Source organism: Chenopodium quinoa, unplaced genomic scaffold (assembly GCF_001683475.1).
Source record: "Chenopodium quinoa cultivar QQ74 unplaced genomic scaffold, ASM168347v1, whole genome shotgun sequence".
NCBI lineage: Eukaryota > Viridiplantae > Streptophyta > Magnoliopsida > Caryophyllales > Amaranthaceae > Chenopodium > Chenopodium quinoa.
In genome coordinates this window covers 3513040-3533338 of record NW_018742577.1, presented here as the reverse complement: position 1 = coordinate 3533338, position 20299 = coordinate 3513040, and the positions used below count along the sequence as shown (strand labels likewise).

The 20299-nt window shown below is 39.9% G+C and overlaps 2 protein-coding genes across 2 annotated transcripts; one reads left to right on the top strand and one right to left on the bottom strand.

The window, feature by feature from the left end:
- The first annotated feature begins 830 nt into the window (after positions 1-830).
- LOC110721010 (F-box/LRR-repeat protein At4g14103-like) lies at positions 831-3976 on the top strand. Its single transcript, XM_021900135.1, has 4 exons — positions 831-1109; positions 1575-2610; positions 2685-2831; positions 2920-3976. Exons 2-4 carry the CDS (start codon positions 1603-1605, stop codon positions 3205-3207), a joined length of 1443 nt encoding a protein of 480 aa, XP_021755827.1. The 5' UTR covers positions 831-1109; positions 1575-1602; the 3' UTR covers positions 3208-3976.
- Positions 3977-10173: 6197 nt separating this feature from the next.
- Positions 10174-10593, bottom strand: LOC110720789 (F-box protein At4g19940-like). The gene has a single exon (XM_021899827.1). It carries the CDS (start codon positions 10591-10593, stop codon positions 10174-10176), a length of 420 nt encoding a protein of 139 aa, XP_021755519.1.
- Positions 10594-20299: the final 9706 nt, after the last annotated feature.

Here is a 20299-nt window from a genome sequence, read left to right as displayed (position 1 = left end):
TGTTCAATTAACATGCTAAAGTCAATAATATCATTAATCATAGTATGTTATAGGCCTCGATTGCAATGAGAATTAACTTTTCATGGTAATTATAATTATTATTCTCTCTGTTTCTAAAAGTTTTTCTCAATTGAAAACGAGGCACTATTCATAAAATAAGATGATCTTCTAAATTACTCTTTTTTTTGAAGGACTTCTACATTACTCTTGTTATATAAAAAATTCATGTTGAGTTTTATTTGATTCGTCTTAACGAGTAGATTACTAATATTCAATTGTTATATTTTTTTTACACAAATACAACTAATCAAAATCGGAAGAATATTTAGGAACAGACGAAGTAGTAAATTTGAATAATATAGACGAAGGTGGGTAAATTAAATATCACAATATGTGAGAAATTGAAATTCCACATCCGTTTTGCAATTTTTTTGTTTTTTTTTTAACCAAACAACATACCTCGAGTTTTGAATGATAATAGATTTATAATACTAGTAAACAATGGCATAATTTGATTAACAAAATTTAATATTATAAATTATAGTACATATTTTAGTTTAAAAGGCATTCCATATAATTTTTAAAAAATGTATAGAAAGATTATTGAAAAATTAAACTCAATAGTCAACCAAAACAAGAAAATGAAACCTTGGCAGAGTTGGCACTGTAGCAAGGCTTAAAGAAGGAAAAGATACGGGAAAAATGGGGAAACAACACGTGTACCAATACCTTTCATTTTCATCATTTAGCCTACTTCCTACTCTACACTGTCTAAACTAAGGCGGCATTATTTTTCAGTTTCTACATTTTTTTACTTCTTTTAAACCGCCATATCTTTAAATAGATTAAATTAAAAAATTAAAATCAGTTCACATTCACTCAACAGTCAAGACTACTGCACTGCATAAATTATTGACATTTGACAAGATTGACATCCCCTTGTTTATCTTTTCAATTTCAACTTCTTTATTCATTCATTTATTTTTATTTATTTATTATTTTTTTTTATCAAACTTAAAGTTAATCTTTTCAACTTCCTTCCAAAACAGTCAAATTCTTCTGCTTTATTTTTTTACGGGAAAGATTTAGTTGAAGAATTGTTCAATATGGTAAGTTTCTTTCGATTACTTCTATATCCTTTGTTTTTTTATGTAAATTTTGCAATGATAATTGATAGGAAATGTTAATTTGCTCTTGATTTTTGTTCCAACCCTTATTTTTTTTCCTCAAAAATTTCATTTATTTTAGGTAAAACAGAGAAGATGATTTGATGGTATGATTTTTAGTTTTTACCCCATATAATTAAGAGAGTTGTGTTAGCTTTTTGCCTATTTTAGTTGAAATTAATTGATGTATATACTATATATGTTTACCAAGAAACTGTCTTTCTTCACAGTGCAATTTGCATATTTATCAACATTGATAGTGTGGTAATGTCCATTATACACCCGGGTGTAATTTTACGTTGTGTCACATTCTCGATGTACCATGGAAATTTGTAAGAATTTGAAGTAACATGTTTATAAACGTGAATATGTTGTGATGGACTGATAGTCTTCTGTGTTTGTTTTTAGGGTTTGATGAATATTGTCTAAAGGAAACATGGGTGAAAGTACAAGAAAGTGTAAAACTCGTAGAAATTCGAGGGATTCATCCGAAAGCAAAGACATAATCAGCAGTTTACCTGATGAAGTATTAGGTCGAATTCTATCTTTTCTTCCTACAAAACATGCTGTTGCTACTACTGTTCTTTCATCTAGATGGAAGAACATTTACAAACTGATTAGTGTTCTTGATTTTGATGATTCGGTCTCTTTAAGTCTTCGAGATGATTTGGGAAATGAAAGAAGTGATAATGCTAGTTTTAAGGAGTTTGTGAAACAGATTTTGTCACAATTGGAGAGGTCACATATTAGTAAGTTTCGGCTTAGATGTGGGAAGAATATCGAGTATTGTCTGTTATATGAATGGATAATTGCTGCCTTTTGTCATGAAATTGATGAATTTGAGTTATCTATTGATATGCCAATACCTTGTGTGCTACAACTTCCTCAGTTGTTCTGTGAGAATTTGGTGGTGTTGAAGTTGGATGGTAAATTTATACTGCGCGTCTCAACATCAGTAACATTCCCTAGACTCAAAGTACTCTTCTTTAAGGAAGTTACATTCCATGGATATAGCTCGATTCGTTTCAGTGCATACTATGAGTCTAGTCTGAATTACCATGACTTAAATGGGATGTTGTCACGTTGTCCATTGCTTGAAGAATTGGTGATAGATGGGTGTGATTGGAATGGTTTAGATCTCTACTTCACTAATCACTTACTTAAAAGATTGACGCTAATTGATGGTTTGAGTGGACCTATTGATCAGCTTAATGGCTCTATTGTTCACATTGACTTGCCGAATTTGGTCTACTTTAAGTACTCTCAATGCCTAGCTGAACGGTATAGTATCAGGAATCTAAACTCCGTAATAGAGGTTCATCTAGTCGTGTGTTTTAACGATGATGACTACGATGATGAACAAGATCTTTGCAATGCTATTCTTGATCTTATCACAGGGATTTGTAGTTGTCGATCCTTGTACTTGTCTTCGCAATGCTTAGAGGTATTATTTTGAATGTCACTTGTTATTAAGTAGCATTTACATTACTAAATTAACCTTCCTTTTCTTGTTTGAAGGCTCTTACAAGTGGTGATTTCGAACTGCCAATTTTTCGCAATATGACTCTGTTAGACCTCACCCTTGGCCAAGAAGTCAGTTGGAGTGATGTGCTATTAGACTTTCTATATAGCTCGCCATGCCTGGAATCTCTTACCTTGGCGCAGGTTGTGCTATTTACTGATTTTTTCGTAATCAAGTTCATATTTTTTCCTTGATTATTTACTAGAGATTCTGATTTATACTCACATACAGGGAGTGGCTAGATGGAACCCCAGTCTACTTGATGGAAAATTCTTGCTTAAAGCTAGAGCAGTGCCTTTTTGTGTTAAATCCCGACTGAAGTTCATTAACATCAATGATTTTAAAGGTTATAAGGAAGAGATGCGAATGATAAAGTATTTTCTTGATAATGCTCATGGTTTGAAGGGAATGGTGATATGCTGGGATCGGCAATCAAGGAAAGGAGACTTAATTTATAAAGCAAAGGAAATATTAGAGCTGCCGAAGTCCTCAAAATCCTGCTCAATTGCATTTGAATGATGCATACTTGGTGTTGAAATTGAGACAACTCAGATGAGGTAGTATTGCTTTTGGTACTTGAATTATGAGTCTGTATGTCATTATTTTGCTACTTTATGTTTGCTCTAATTTGATTTGTGTAAGTGGTTGCAATGTTTTGTCATGAAATCTGTGAATTAACATTGTAACAACTTACCATAATGGTGTGAGCTTAGAACTATCTGCTTTTCCTCCCGTTTGGCTAGTTGTTCATCCGATGCGTATGCTGTAGTGATCTTGGGGGTTGATAGTAAGTATTGGTACCATGTTTTGATGTATACTGCACTAGAGTTGGATTTTCTCGAATTTTGTAAGTATTGGTACCGTATTTTGATGTATACAACATTTTAATGTCCTAGTGAATCTGTCCATTACATCTTTTGAGATTACTTAGGAATCAATTGGTGTCTATACATGTACATATCTTGGTCTTATTACAGACTCAAGTGGTGGCTTTACGAGTGTTTGACTTGATGCTTCTGCTGCATAGCAGATTACATAATTTTCATCAAAGTTTTGGATGGAAAATTTTGTTGTTGTTAAGTCCAAGAGAAGTAAGCAACTACTGTTTGTTTCCTGTAGTTTGTTCTCCCAAAACGGAATAGAAGTTATTTGTGAAACTGCTCTTTATAAGAAAGTTTACACATTTAGAGGTGATCAAGCAATACTTATTGATGGCTAGGCCGTATAGTATCTATGTGATTCCGAGTTGTAAAGCTCAAACAGCACCATTTTGATGGCGAGCACCATCAGAGGCTGGCTCATTAGCTTGCACTGCAAATGACATTTGCTGGAATCAAGGCAGCTATGCAATCTCAAAGTTTCTGCTGCTATCCCTGTTGATTGAATGTCTCTGGCTGGGTGGAAACTAGGGGAAGCAGAAACCGTATTTTCGTAATTCTCCCCTACCCCTGACATTCCCTTTTCTATGTAACTTTTAAAGTTAATATATTTTACCTAGAAATAAGTTTTCCTTGTAAAATCATTATTCTAGATTAATGTTTTTCTGTCAAATTAGATGTAACCTGGAATCTAACAAGTACAAGCTATACAACAAGATAAGAGCATGAACATGGAAATTCAAAGTTCAAATTCCTCGAATACGGCTTCAAATACTTCAACTATGGTCTCATTTGGCGTTTGGATAAGCTGTGGCACCAACTTGCATATGCTAGGTTTTTTTTTTTTTTTTTTTTTTTTTTTTTTTTTTTTTTTTTTTTTTTTTTTTTTTTAAAAAAAAAACTGCATATTGCTAGTTTCAGAATTGTATAATAATCCGTTAATTTTGCTCATTTAATGATTAAATGAGAAAAAAATACTCTTGGATAGTTTGATGCACGTTGCATAGTGTATACGGAGTATAAGAATTTGTACCATACTTGTAGTGTAATTTTATAAAACTTTCTAACCACCTACCTGTTAAGTAAAATTTGCCTCTTAAAATTGTACCACACTTGTACCTCTCTTTTGGCTAGTTGTTCACCAGTTATCACAAGGACCTACCTATTAAGTAAAATTTGCCTCTTAAAATTTTTCGATAAGCTTGAGTAATTCAATAACGAGGAGAGCTTGGAGCACATATAATAGTGGTTTCATTTATAATGGCTATTTCAGTAAGAAAACCATCATGTTTGAGCAGATTAGAGTCATTGTTCAGTGTCTCGAGACGAAGGTGAGGCAGTGTTGACTCATTCATTTCTTATTCTTACGCCGCAGTTAAAATTAGCTCTAGTCTGGTTGAATAGATTAATAACACAACTTGTTGATACACTGATTTTATAGGTTTACATCAATGACAAGCAGTCAAGCACCACGGCACACTCCTATAGATAGCTGGTCTCGTGTGTCACTGTTTGGCATCTGCTACTAGCTCTTCATTCTTTTATTGGACTAATGGACTAGGTAACGTAAGCAGATGATAACTTGGATGTGAATCGCGAGCCCCTTCAAAAGATACACCATCAACGTTTCAATAAGGATGTTAGTCTAATGTTTACTCCCAAGGTGTAGAAGTAGCCGTTTTGGCAAATACATTTACCCAATTATTGTGAGAAGCAAAACACACTGTTTTTCTGTGATGCCTGCTGCTGAACCTGCAGACAAGATGGGAAGGTCGGAAGATGTTGAGAATTTTAGATACATATTTGGACGAACATGGTAAATGTGAGAACTATTTCACCCAGCCATTATAGTCTGTCAATCCTCACAATCTTAACCTTTGACTTCCTTCTCAAATTACCTCCAAAAAATAAACATGCCCTTTACTAAGATACCCACACCGCCGAATCACCCAATCATTAGACCATACTAGCAACGCTATGAATCGATAATAAACATTTCTCTGGATACCAAATAGATCACCCCATGTGATGACCCCCGGCCCTTGGATCAACAAATAACAAATGACAATCATATTCATAAGCAACCGTACTCTTCCATATATGCTCACCAAGCATGTGATTCGCATGAATCCGTTCCTATTTCCAAGTTTCAGACTGAAAACACCGCAAAGTCCCATGAGTAAACACAATAAGAGGCTGATAATCCACGAGTAAAAACCTCTCCAAAACACCAGTAGTGAGCAGGTCCAACCTGTGTCACAAACCCAACAGTACTTCTCAGTTTTCATGTTTATCGGAACTGGGGCTATTGGTATTGAAACCCAGTCATGTGTAACCGGATTAACCACATACAAACTCTGGCTTTTATCAATCATATCCACATTAGTCTCTTATCTGGCTTATTCCAATGGCTCGATTAAGATAGGGTAAGAGTTAACCCTCTATTTTTTGGCTTTTAAGGTTTTTGGGTAATATTTTCGAGTTTATAACACTATTCTATGTCAACATTTGTCAGTTGACAGTATGGAACTATGGATAAAGGAAGCCACTCCTAATGTTTATGCTGCTGTATTCTTTGATTTGTCAAAGGCTTGATAAATAATATTGTGTTCTTTCTGCCATATAATTGAACCAGATTTGATCGACATGTATAGATAATAGATTGACTTATGAAATGACTGAAATATAACATCAATCAACTATACAAGACTCATTCTGAACCAACATCAACCATCCTGGGACCCAAGACCCTGGTTTGGAAGTTAGACGGTATAATCATTTTGCCATCTGAAAGGTGGTTTCGTTCATATCGATTCAACTACAATTCTCTTTCTACAAAAGAAATATAGAAAGAAGCTGCAACGGACTACGTGGGCTAAGCAATAATTAAGAGGATAACTAGAGAGAAAGACGGATTGATTACTAATGATAGTAGCAGAATTAGTGACTTTAGGCCACCAGTCTCCAAAAGCTCAATGTTACAATTTTCTGGATGATTTTCCTCTCTCCTAAGCTTCCCCTATATATAGGACTATTCTCACTAGTGATGTGGCAACTAGCTTTAATTACTACAAGTACTACATTCCGTCTTTTTCCCAAAAGCATAAAAAGCAATACAAAGTAAACTAATAGGACACCAACGGTTACAGCTCTAGGGGACGGTGTTGCAGGCTGCTGTTGTGGGTGGAGAGTGCTCCCCTGCCTCTGTTGCTGCTGCTGCTTTCTCTTTCTTCTGTTGTATTTGTCTCTTCTTCCTGCTGTAAGTGTGTAGTAATGGTGGTGTGGGTTGGTTCATTACAGAAGCATGATACTAAGAAGGGGGGGGTTCAATTTACATAAGCTCAATTCAATTCTAAGAGCTGAGGAGAACACCTGCATTGTGATTTGTGAGTGATATAAACAGTAGTAGAACAGACAGTACACTCTTCTTTCTGTGTAATTCACTGCATTCTCTTACAGCATTGGTAAACCGTTTAGGATGAAACTATAAACACATAAGCTAATTTGGTTTAGTTTCGTGGAATTTGTCTTAACATGAGAAAACTGAAACATCAAGGTACTATAATACCAGATGTCAACATCTTCCACAGCAAATCAATCTGCAGCATCCTTAACTCATGTGCTATGCGGCACCTACATAAGCAAAATCACCTTCCGAGCCTTTATGATAGATGGATCATCCTGAGCTGGTGGAGCAGTTGTCATGGGGTAAGGACAATTTGAGCTGCATTATAATCCAGAACAAAGAGGTAACATCAGCCAAATGACTCTAATCTATACATAGATCTAATAACAATCTCAGTCGTTCAGTAAAAAAGGTTATGATCGACTTTTTTTATTCAAACTCTTAACAGTTTGTTTGGGTAAAGTTAAGGGAAGGAAAAGAAGGGGAGGGAGGTGAAGGGGAGGAAGGGGAAAAGAAGGGGAAGGAAGAATGACGAGTAATCCTTCCAAATATCTCCATTGTTGGAGGGATCATTTTCATAGAAGTCAATCCCTCCATTTCTCTCCCCTCCAATTACCTTCATCTCTAATTTGTTATCCAAATAAAAGATACCCCCTCCCTCCATTTCCCTTCCCTTTCTTTCCTTCCATTTCCTTCAATCCAAACACACTCTAAAGCAGTAAGAAATCTTTTAAAAAGGCAATATGAGATGAGAGAAATGCTCTGAACAGCAGTACCTTCTTAACTTCAGCATATAGCTTCTTGATTTCTTCATCATCAGGCTTCAACTTCAACACACATTCTGCATCTTCAATAGCCTTTAAGATCACCAAGTTCCTTTCTGGCTGCTGCTCGGCGAATATATGCTTTTAAGTACTTGTCATCTAGTTTCAAGGTCTCAGTACAATCAACTTCTGCTTCATGGTATCTACCAACCTTGAGATACGTCATAGCCCTATTTGCATAGGCTAGTGCATTTGGTGACAGCGCAATGCTTTTTGAATAATAATCCAAAGCTTTATTGAAGATCTCGACCCTGAAATGATCATTGCCCTGTTCTTTCAGCAAAGTAGCCTCTGCGGATAGAGCAAGATAGACAGAGTTTATACTGTGGGGTAAACATGAACAAGTAAAATGAAATAAAAGAAAATCCTAAAGGTTCACCGCTTTAAATGCAACATAAAGAATGGCCTTAGGTCTTGAAATAAGAAAATGAAAGTTAGACATAGTACTGAAGAGGCTAATCATACAAAATGGGTTTAGAAAAGACATATACAAGGGTGAAAAGAGCTTACTATCCATGCTATAACATCAGCGATTATGGCAACACATACTAACACGATGAAAAAGATATATTTTTCCCTAACGAAAATCTTCTAAGAAAAATAGATCAAATGCAAGCACTTGGTCAAGAGAGCACACTGGAGAATTACAAACCTTTTGTCATTTGGGGGAAGGGTAAGGGGAGATGTGTTGGTATAAGCCTAGTTTATTACTAATTATAAAATCAAGGAGTCATGAGTTCATGACTCATAAGTGATAAGGACCGATAACAATAGCCATAAGAAATGTGAGAAAGACCTTCCGCAAATACATCAACAGCAAGACAAAGAGGAATTGACCAAGTTTCAACCAGGACAGCAAATTCTTCTTGGTAGTCCAATGAAGATTCCACAAGCTTATAAGAAAAGGTAATCGTGTTCATTTTTTAAAATAATGGAGTAAATGCCATTTTCATAAAGAGATAAGTTGCAATGGATAGAGTGGCGCAGAAATATGTATGACTACAATACAATTTTTAAGAGCAAAAATGATTTTAAACACATAATCAATTGAGTTGAAAGTAACTACACGTCTATACCCCTTCCAAAAAATCACAAGATTCTGAAAGACAAACCATTAACGCAATCATAGAGCACCAAACATACTGGATTTTAGCATTTTAAATCAGATTTTATCATCATTTCAATGCTTAGGCAAACAGAAAAGTAGCTGCAAACTCCCAAACTTGATCTCAACAACTCTCGTGCAAAATAACCATAAACTGCACGAAATCCCAAATAATTCTAAAAGAGTTGCCTCCAGTTAGAGTACTTCATGACCATTAAAATCAGATTTCTCAAATGGTAACATATAAATCAAGTAAACCACACACATGTCATAGGAGTATAGATACGATGAACACTAACATCAGAGAGATCACGATATAATGTGATATTACAAAAGTTCTAGCTATCACACATTACTTAATGTAACAGAAACTTGTATGACAATACGACATCATAGCACTATTGGATACAATGCAATCATACAGTTAAAATGGTTGAATACTTAAGATTGGAGAAAAAGAAGTTAGCCAACTTGGGAGAGTAACTTTTGCAAGAATTATGAATCTATCCAACGCTTTAGTCATGCTAGAGAAACTACTACAGCAACTCTTCACCTTTCCACTCCGAACATCCAAAGAAAAAATAAAGGTTCCCACAGCAAAAAAGGCGATATGAGCTTCAAAAGGGTGCATCAGATGAGGCATTGGCATCACTTTACACAATCTTAAAACCAAGTAGCTACTATCAGACAACATATCATTGAAACACAACTGATGCACCAAATTCCATTCACCAGCTTGATAATCTCTCACCCTCCACAAATTCAACTTATGACCTCCTTCATAACACACCTCCAAATATTGTATATACCCTTCACTAACATCAATACACCAGTAATTCATCCAATCTTGACACTGTCTTGGAAGCCCTATAAACCGTAAACAAACCATTTTCTTCCTAGCAAATGGGTCATCCCAAGTAATAATCCCAATCCTCGGGTCTACCAAGAGCAAATGCCCATCAACCACATGAGCCCCCTGACCCTTCCATATATGCTCACCAAGCATATAATTCGCCTGAATCCGTTCCCATTTCCCGGTTTCGGACCGAAAACACATCAAAGAACCATAATCAGTCACAATAAAAGGCTGATAATCCACAATCAAAAACCTCTCCAAAACCCCAGTATCTCCAACCTGTGTCACAAACCCAAGACTACCCTGTCTATTTATCGGAACCGGGGCAATCGGTATCGAAACCCAGTCATTTGTAATCGGATTAACTACAAACAAACTATCATCTGTATCAATCACATCTACATTATTTGGACTATTCATTTCCCAGAAAGTTCTCGTTTAATCTTGATCGAAATTAACAACAACCCATTACTCGAATTTAATACTAATGCAGAAGGAGCAAGACCATCGAGACAAAATTCTTTAGTATCATCACCAATTTTGTTAGGGTTTATAGTAAGATTATTCACATTTGGGGGTTTCTGCCATTGAAGCTTGAACTCGGGTACTGAATCGTTTACATCTTGGATAACTCGGATGAATCTGTCGAAGATTGACCATGATGAAGAAGACGAAGAGATGTAAGAAGAGATGAAATTGGGGTTGCAGATCATTGAATTCCATCGTTTCGAAACGGATTTGAAACGGCAAATTGATTTTGCGGGTAATCGGGTTAGGATCTTGGATATGATTTGATCTGGGAATATGCCCGAATTATCATCTTGATCAAACGACATTTTTTGATGATTTTTTTATGGAAAGATTTGATTGCGGGAGGTTTTGTTTACAACTAGGAGAGGAGAGAGAAAATGAGCCTTTTAAAAAAAGGCAAAATTCTTCACGGTAATCCTTATGTGTTCATTTACCAAAAAAACAAAAAAAAAATCTTTAGGTGTACACTTTTTCACGTTGTGCTTCCTCGTTATAAAAATTTTACGTTGTAACCTCAAGATCCATTTATTGACTACGTTGTAACCTTGTTGTTAACCCTCCGGTACATGTTGGCGTTAGTGGGGCCTACTTTACACTTATTTATTTTTTTTCTCGATTTTCGTGCTAAAAATGTTCCGTTAAAGGTTTTAGCGGTCATTTTATCCCTTAAGAATCCAAATTGAACTCGAATTTTGCAAAAAAGAACGTAGAAACCCCATTTTGTGAATTCAGATTCCGTAGTTAAATTTAGAATTCAAAAAACGGGGCTTTTACTTTTTTTTTTTTTTTGTCATATCCGAGCTCAATTTGGTCCCTTAAGAACTAAATTGACCCCTAAAACCTTTAACGAAAGGTTTTTTAGCACGAAAATCGAGAAAAAAATTAAATAGGTGTAAAGTGGGCCCCACTAACGGCAACATGTAATGGAGGGCTAATGGCAATGTTACAGCGTAGTCAATAAATGGACCTTGAGGTTACAGGTGGAATTTTTAAAAAGAGGGGGCACAACGTGGAAAAGTGAACACCTGAGGGTTACCGTGTAGAATTTCCCTAAAAAAAAAAAAAGCTTGTACAAGAATGGATACAGACACCAATATGGTTGTATGGGTACAACATGTAAGGTGTAAACTAGGAGTTGTGTTCAAGTATTATAAGTTTAATTTGTTTGAGGTTTTAATTTGTCATGCAAGCTAAGTAGTTTAGTTGATTACACCAAGGCATTGATTAGGTCTAGTAATTGATCGGATAATTGTTAAAATGAGAAGTAATTGATTGGCGAATTGGCGAGGCTTGTATACAACTATACACGTATCGTTAGCTTAATAACACACTCTAACTGTTACAATAAATTATATTTCCTTCAATTCTTTTTTTTTTTTGCATTTACAAATATATAAGTCAAAATAGAATAGTACCCCATGCAATGCAACTCATGTGGGATAAATGAACGTAGTGTGTATAAAAATGAAATAAGTAAAAACTTCAAAAAAATAAAATTGATATTTATCGTTGATTTGTTGTATTGAGAATATCTAAAAAGTAATATACAAATGGATGCATGTTTTTTTACCTATATAATTATACAACTTACTTAAAAAAAAAGACACTAAGGAGAATTATAAAAAAACAAAATAAATAAATAAAACAAAAAAAGTTGACATCATATATTAATTTGGCGGGAAGATTTTTTAACATAGTTTGACATGTGTCATCTAAGATGATCAATGTAAGCATGACTTGTTTTAGTAATAGTTAATAGATTGGGTAAAACATTTAGAATAGTAGAGTTCAATAGAAACGACCATAACACTAGCCATAAATCCTTCAATAGTAAGATATTAAGATTAAAAGTTGTAAATGAACGGCTAAGATTATAAATGAAAGGATTGAAACCTTTGATAGATATAAGGTACTATGATAATGATTTCTTGCGATGATAGTGATTAGGGGATTTTGCTCCCACCAATCGGAATGCGCCATGTGGGCCAATCAGGTCCTGCCAAGTGTTCCCCAGTTGGACCTCTCAGGGCTTGCCACGTGGCACACGCTTATTCGTCCACCTTGGACCTATTATGTCATGACACGTGGCATACTCCATGCCTAATGGAGAAGTCGGCCACCCAGGCCCAACTTCCGAGGGAAGCCCAATCAGCCCAAGGTTAACCTAAACCTAGATTGACACGTTTCCCGAGGTTATAAATACCTCCTTAATCCTCATTAAGGGAGATGACGCAGATTACACACATTAAACTCTCTCACCTAGAGAGACCCAATCACTTTAATTTCCGCATTAATTACTCCTTAATCAAGTACTAACTTGACCGTCGGAGGCGGATCTCCAATCATCCGGAGCATCCGTTTGTTTTGCAGGTACAGGCGTCCGATTCCAGTCTCGGAATTGTAACTCTCCCGCAGGACATCAGAAAACCCCGAAACATTTTGGCGCCGTCTGTGGGGAGAGTACTTCTGAGATGGCATCCACGTTTGTACCGGCTCCTGAAGAGAGACGTCCCCTGGACGACCCTCTAGTTCAGTCGGACCATGATACTGAGAATGAATTTGAAGTTGAAGCTCACACAGCTTCAGACGGGACCCTAAGGGCCCGACGTACCCGTCATACCGAAAGGAGGGAACGGGAACATCTTCAAACTGGAAGCGAGCCAGCAGGCGCACCGCCTGTTCGGCAGCAGCCGACTGATGGGTCTGCTCCCATCACAAGGAACGAACTCATGACCTTCATGAGGGACTTCAAGGGAGAAATTCAAGAGTTGATCAACAAGAAGCCGCCTGCTCTGGACAAGGAGCAGTCGGCTAAGAAACTCTCCACTTCACGGAAGAGGAAGCCAGTTCAAGGGCGAGAGGCGACCCCTCATCCTAAATCTAGGAAGTGGGAGCCACCTGCCCTTGATTTCACAAAATACCGTTTTCCTACTCCAGGAAATAGGAAACATGTTCGTCATATTCAGGCGGACGGGTCGAGGAAAACATACACAGACGCTCGACTACTGCTAGAACAGAAGAAGAGTGACCGATTGTCAGAGTCGGCCTCTACTTCAAACTTCCAAGACAGTCTGCGAAATACCTCGATGAGGCATACTCAGTCGTATCATGAGAGTCAGTCAGGCGGCACCTCCCGTCAGTCCGGCTTTCATAGCGACCAGGCGGTACCAAACTTACCGTTTGTACCGCAACAACAGTATTTTTTACAGCCACCTCCATTTGGTGGACATGCAGCAAAAAATGTCCAACCTATGGACTGGCAGCTACGGTTGCTTAGACTTGGTGAACAGCCGTCGGCCTTCTCCAAGGAAATTACTGAAGCCGCTCAGCCGGCCAAAGTGAAAAATGTATTAGTAGGCGCCTATGACGGCACTACTAACCCAGAAGACCATCTGATGGCATTCACCAACCTGATGTACCTTCAAGTTTTGGATGATCCCACTTGGTGCAAGTGTTTCCCAGCGACTCTCAAAGGAATCGCACAACAATGGTTCGGCAACCTGCCGACTGGTTGTGTAAATAACTTCAAGACGCTTGCTTACTTATTCACCTCCAACTTCGCCATGAACATCCCTGCGAAGAAGACGACCCTTGATTTAGGAACAATTCAGCAGGGCGAGAAGGAGGGGCTTCGTTCTTACATCAGGCGGTTTAACTTGATGAGAATACAGATTTAAGGGTTACCGGATGAAGTAACCTATACTGACTTTTTCAGAGGTCTCAAAGACGGGTCGACCTTCAAATTTGATTTGGTCCGAAAGAGGGTGGCGACTCTTCAAGAGGCCTTGATTGAAGCGGAAGCCTATATACAGGCGACTGATCTTTGTAGTACGGTAAAACAGTCAGACGGGAAAAGGTCCGACAAAAGAGAAGGACGACAGAAGCAGTCGTCAAACAAAGACGAGAAGAGAAAAGAGGTCTGGGCAACTGATTCCTCTAAACAGCCGTCCCAGAAGAAGAAAAAAGAATTCAAACCATACTCCCCAAAGTATGTGTTTAACAAGGATAGCCAATTTATCCTAAAGGAAATCAAGGGACGGATCTCAATTGAGAAGCCGGTCCCCATGAAGGGTTCTGCAAACAATCGGAACCAAGAAAAATTCTGTGATTATCATGAAGATGTTGGTCATCACACCAATGACTGCATCAGTCTCATGCGGTATCTGGACCACCTGGCTGAGCAAGGTGATCTTGACACTTATGTCAAGAAATCTACGGGGAACACTTCCTCGAAAAAGCAGTCGACCAAAAAGAATCAACAGGCCGACAGCTCCGATACAGATGATGCAGTTGTCTACACCATTGCAGGCGGCTTCTCAGGAGGCGGTCCCACTATTAGGGGCAACAAAGACAATATCAGACGGTTAGATGTAAATTCCGTTCACCAAGAACGGCCCTCCAAATATTCATTTCCTGAGATTGTCATCACTGAAGAAGGTCTAGGAGGGGTAAGAGGGCCGCATGACGACCCTATCGTTATTGAATGTAAAGTGGCCAACCAGAGAGTTGGCCGAATCTTCATAGATACCGGAAGCTCCTCAGATCTCATCAGTACCAAATGTCTGTCGAAACTAAAATATCAGACTGATTGCATACATCCGGCATCCCACCCTTTAGTAGGGTTTGGAGGAGGAGTCGTCCACCCAGTGGGACGAGTGGATTTACCCATCCGCCTGGGCGAAAAAGGGGAAGGACGACACATGGTAGTCCGGTTCCTGGTAGTAGAAGAACTCTCGGCCTACAACATGATTCTGGGACGACCAACCCTGAATAATTCCAAGGCTGTTATAATCCCATCTCTTACGTTGCTCAAGTTTGAGAGGGATAATGGAACAGTCGGGTCCCTAAGGGGAGATCAGAGGATGGCCCGAGAGTGCTATCTCTTGGATGTCAAGCCCACTGTTATGGCCACTATGTCGAGCGGTGGAAAAATAGACCTTGACAATGTCAAGGAGAGTGCGCCTGTTCAAGAAGCAGGCGGCAAGAAGAGAAAGGCATCCCAGACAGGGGCCGCAAGAAAAGACAGTAAATAGCAATCATTGGCAGAGGAGCGGTCGGATGAATTCCGCCCTCAGCCAGCTGGTGAGCATACAGACCTGATGTTAGATGACTCGCGTCCTGACAGAACAATCAAGGTTGGGACGACTGCTCTAAGGGACCTGGGTGACGACTTTCACAAACTATTGAAAGAATACAAGGACATCTTTGCATTCGAAGTCCATGAAACGCCAGGCATTAGTCCTGATCTGGCGGTACATAAACTGGCCGTGGATCCGAAAAAGAAGCCGGTACGGCAGAAGAAGCGGAACCATGGTGAAGAAAGAAGTTAGGCGGCAGCCGCCAAAGTTAAAAAATTACTTGATGCAGGGTTCATTCGGCAATGTTACTTCCCAGACTGGGTTGCAAATGTGGTGCTTGTTAAAAAGCCGAATGGCACCTGGCGAATGTGTGTAGACTACACAGACTTAAACAAGGCGTGCCCCAAAGACAGTTACCCTCTGCCTAAAATTGATAACCTGGTCGACTCAACAGCCGGCCATGCTTTGATGAGCTTTATGGACGCCTACTCAGGTTTCCATCAAATTCCTTTATGGGAGAAAGATTAGGAGAAGACGGCCTTCGTCACTGATCAGGGGTTATACTGTTACACGGTCATCCCGTTTGGTCTTAAGAATGCCCCGACCACTTTCCAGCGAATGATAAACACTGTGTTCTTTGATCAGATTGGGAGAAATGTTGAGGCATATATTGATGATATGATTGTCAAGTCTAAACTTCAGAAAGATCATCTGTCGGACCTCCGAGAAACTTTCGCCACACTCAGGCGGCACCATGTCATGCTCAATCTCAGGAAATGTTTCTTTGGAGTTGAGTCTGGGAAATTTCTCGGATTCCTTATCAATCAGAGAGGAATAAAGGCGAACCCTGAGAAGGTGCAGGCGGTCATCGACATGCAGTTGCCTCGTACCATCCGAGAGGTTCAGAAGTTAACAGGTTGTCTGGCGGCCTTGGGAAGATTTCTAAGCCGATCAGGCGACAAATGCCTATACTTTTTCCAGGCAATTAAGAAAAAGGCAAGGTTTGAATGGGGGCCGGATGCTGAGGCGGCTTTCCAGAAATTGAAAGTTCACTTGCATTCCTTGCCAAGGCTGGTCAGCCCTTTGCCCAAAGAAGTACTCTACATGTACCTGGCCGTCTCTGATCATGCGTTAAGCGCTGTTCTCCTTGCTGAAAGAGACGGTTGTCAGCTCCCGGTCTACTTTGTCAGTCACGTACTGAAAATTGCCGAGTTGAGGTATCCCTTAGTGGAGAAATTTGGTCTTGCACTCTTCATGGCTGTTAAAAAATTGAAGCCCTACTTTTTGGCACATGCAGTCGTCGTGTATACAGACCAACCTATCAAGCGGCCACTGACCATCATGGAGTCGTCAGGCCAAATGATCAAATGGGCCATAGAAATACAGAGCCTCGAAGTTACCTTCGAGCCTAGAAAAGCAGTGAAGGGGCAAGCCTTTGCTAACTTTATTGTTGAGATGACTCGTCCTCCTGACTCTCAAGTTCCAGACCAAGTCTGGAAGGTATATGTGGATGGAAGCTCTACTTCAAATGGTTGTGGAGCAGGCGTCATATGTCAGTCGCCAGAGGGCGACAGGTACGAGTATGCTCTACGCTTCAGTTTTCAGGCCTCAAACAATGAGGCAGAATATGAAGCTTTACTAGCCGGAATCCGCATGTGCAAGGCAGCAGGGGCAAGAAAAATAGACGCCTGTTCCGATTCACAATTGATAGTGAGTCAGTACAATGGAGAATACGAAGCAACCCATCCGGCCATGATCAAGTATTTACAGGCGGTCCGACAAGCAGTCGGCTCCCTTGAGGATTTCCATCTTACCCAAGTGCCGAGATCAGAAAACAACCAAGCGGATGCACTTTCAAAATTAGCATCATCCGCCTCCTGTGATACTCCTCGAACTGTTTTTTGGGAAGTAATGGAGAAGAGAAGCATCGAGGAAGACCCTATTGGAATCCTAGACAGAAGCTCAACCTGGATGGATCCTATCAGGGCATATCTGACAAACGGTACCCTGCCGGATGATCATCAACAGGCGGCAGCACTAAAAAAACGAGCAACCAGTTTTGAAATAATAAAGGGAGAACTTCACAAAAGGGGGTACCTTCAACCCTTCTTAAAGTGTGTTACTCCAGAAAAGGGACGAGAGATACTAGACGATCTTCACTCTGGTTACTGTGCTTCCCATATAGGCGGTAGGACGCTTTCTCAACGGGCAAGGCGGCATGGCTACTTTTGGCCTACTTTAGAAGCAGATGAAATGGAGATGGTGAAAAAATGTGACAAGTGCCAAAGGTTTGGCAAGCTAATTCACCGTCCGGCTACTGACCTCACTACCATTCATAGCCCACTACCGTTTGCTAAGTGGGGCATGGATATTCTGGGTCCATATACGCCTGCTACAGGCGGAAGGAGGTACATACTTGTTGTCGTCGACTACTTCACTAAATGGGTAGAGGCGGAGGCTGTAAAGGGAATCAAGACGAAGGATGTAATTTCATTCATCTGGAAAAATGTCATCACTCGGTTTGGGGTTCCCATGTCTATGGTTTTTGATAATGGTCCCCAATTTGAGACGCCTGTTCTCAAAAGCTGGTTGGGTAACCAAGGAATTGCACACTACTTTGCATCTGTCGGCCGTCCACAAGCAAACGGCCAGGTAGAAGCCTTTAATAAAATCATCTCAGACGGTCTCAAGAAAAAGATTGAACGATCAAGCGGCCTATGGGCGGATGAATTACCACATGTTCTCTGGGCCATTAGGACGACTGAAAAAGGGGCGACTGGAGAAACTCCATTCCTCCTAACTTATGGTGCGGAAGCTGTTCTTCCAATAGAACACTACGAGCCGACTCTTCGAGTAATGCTATATGACGAAGAGGCAAACTGGGAAGCCATGCGCCTGGCATTAGACTCACTTCCTGAAAGGAGGGGCAATGCTGTCTTGCGCCATGAAATTTACCGCCTGAGAATGACTAGATCATACAACAAAAAAGTACACAGGCGTCCACTCAAAGTGGGGGACTTTGTACTTAGAAAAATGGAAGCAGTTGGAAGGGCTAATGAGTCTGGCAAACTAACTTCCAACTGGGAAGGACCCTACCGAATCTGTGAAGAGGTCAGGGACGGTACCTACCGTCTGGAAACACCAGACGGCCAACCGTTGCCTCGAACTTGGAATGCAGATAATCTTAAGAAATATTTCTTTTGAATGATATAAATAGTCAAGGGCTACTTAATAAAAGTTTGCATACTTAATATTCAATTTTGTACTAAGAGGGGCACGCCTACTAACAAACAGTCGGCTACTCTCCATACTCAGTTTTCATTTTTACTTAAGAGGGGCATGCCTACTGACAAACAGTCGGCTACTCTCCATGTTTAATTTTTATTCTTACTTAAGAGGGGCAGGCCACCTATACATTTACAGTCGGCTACTCTCCATTGAGTATTTTACTCTATCTTCAGAGGGGCATGCCGTCTGTACCTTTACAGTCGGCTACTCTCCATTGAGTATTTTACTCATCTTCAGAGGGGCATGCCGCCTGTACCTTTACAGTCGGCTACTCTCCATTGAATATTTTACTCTATCACCATAGGGGCATGCCGTCTGGATATATAGTCGGCTACTCTCCATAGAAGAGGGCCGACTGGTTCCAAAGCACACAACCACCCCCTTATACTTAGCTAAAAATGATCAAGGCCTGGCCGACCCTGTGCCTAAACAGGCGGCTACCCTCCTCTTACTTAGCACCTACGTTCACCAAGAACTAACCAATTCCACAAGCCGAATGATCAGTCCAGGTGCCAAGCCAACTGATCCAATCTTTAAACTAATTCGATCTGTCCCAACATCATAGCAGGCGTCCGGCGGCATCCCTCCGGATGAAATTCGTCGCAGAGAGCAGCTCCCTTTTGGGTGGAACATTGCTCTATAAACTAATTACACGACACCTATACGACTGTCCCCAAGGGCAACCACGTAGCCGTTTTTGAGACAAGGATAACTCTATCACTAACCAAACCAGTGGTAGCAGTTGGCATCTGAGTCAGATGACCGCCTGTATTACTTGGGATAAATGCAGGGGGTACCTCTTGAGTTAATAGCCAACAAACATTGGCGAATCAAAAGGTTCAGCCGGCCTCCGCCGCCTGGTACCTTTACTACTCAAGCAGGAGTGATGGAGACTGAGTAACACCAAAGTTAACTCATAGTCACTCTCTCAAACTTAGTATGGAGCCTAAAAGGTATGAGTCGTCCGCCTGTTTTTAGCAAACAGGGGCTCTCAACCACTACTCCTGCTAGATTAACAACCTATGAGTTAAAAGCCAACAAACATTGGCGAATAAAGGGGAACAACCGGTACCCACCGCTTGATACCTCTACTACTCAGTTACTTGGAAACTAGGTAACAATCATGTTTACTTGGTCACTCCTTAAAAATTTAGTATGAAACTAAAAAGGTGTTCATACAGCACCTGTTCACACTAGATTAAATATGGCGGGAAACAGTCGGCCTAGACGGCCAAAAGTCTCTAGCCTAAAAGCATGACAAGTAGGAAACAACTTTCCTACTTGGTTAATTTTACAAATGACAGGACCGCCTGCCTAAAGGGGATCCAGTCTTTAAAATGGTTCGAATACCGATTGGATAAATGGCCGACTGATCGTCTAGCCTGGAAACAGACAACCAGTCGTCCAGGGGCATAGGCGGCGTGACTAACTATCCGTACCTGTCTGCAACTATCGGCCATGTAAAACAGTCGGTATAGTGTACAATTGGATATCAGAATATTCAATACTTAAACAAATTTGAAGCAAAACAAAAATATTCATTAAAAAGAAGCCGGTCATTAAAGACCGGCAAAATATTCAGAGCCCCGGCCCCCTGGCCGGGTAAATACAAACAAACGGCACGCAGGCCATGGAAAGAAGACAT

Excerpts from the sequence above, each read along its gene's own strand:
- LOC110721010 (XM_021900135.1), top strand. The coding sequence starts at position 1,603 with ATGGGTGAAAGTACAAGAAAGTGTAAAACTCGTAGAAATTCGAGGGAT. Across the intron at positions 2,611-2,684 it reads TGTCTTCGCAATGCTTAGAG|GCTCTTACAAGTGGTGATTT; the intron begins GTATTATTTTGA and ends TCTTGTTTGAAG. Across the intron at positions 2,832-2,919 it reads AATCTCTTACCTTGGCGCAG|GGAGTGGCTAGATGGAACCC; the intron begins GTTGTGCTATTT and ends ACTCACATACAG.
- LOC110720789 (XM_021899827.1), bottom strand. The coding sequence starts at position 10,593 with ATGTCGTTTGATCAAGATGATAATTCGGGCATATTCCCAGATCAAATC.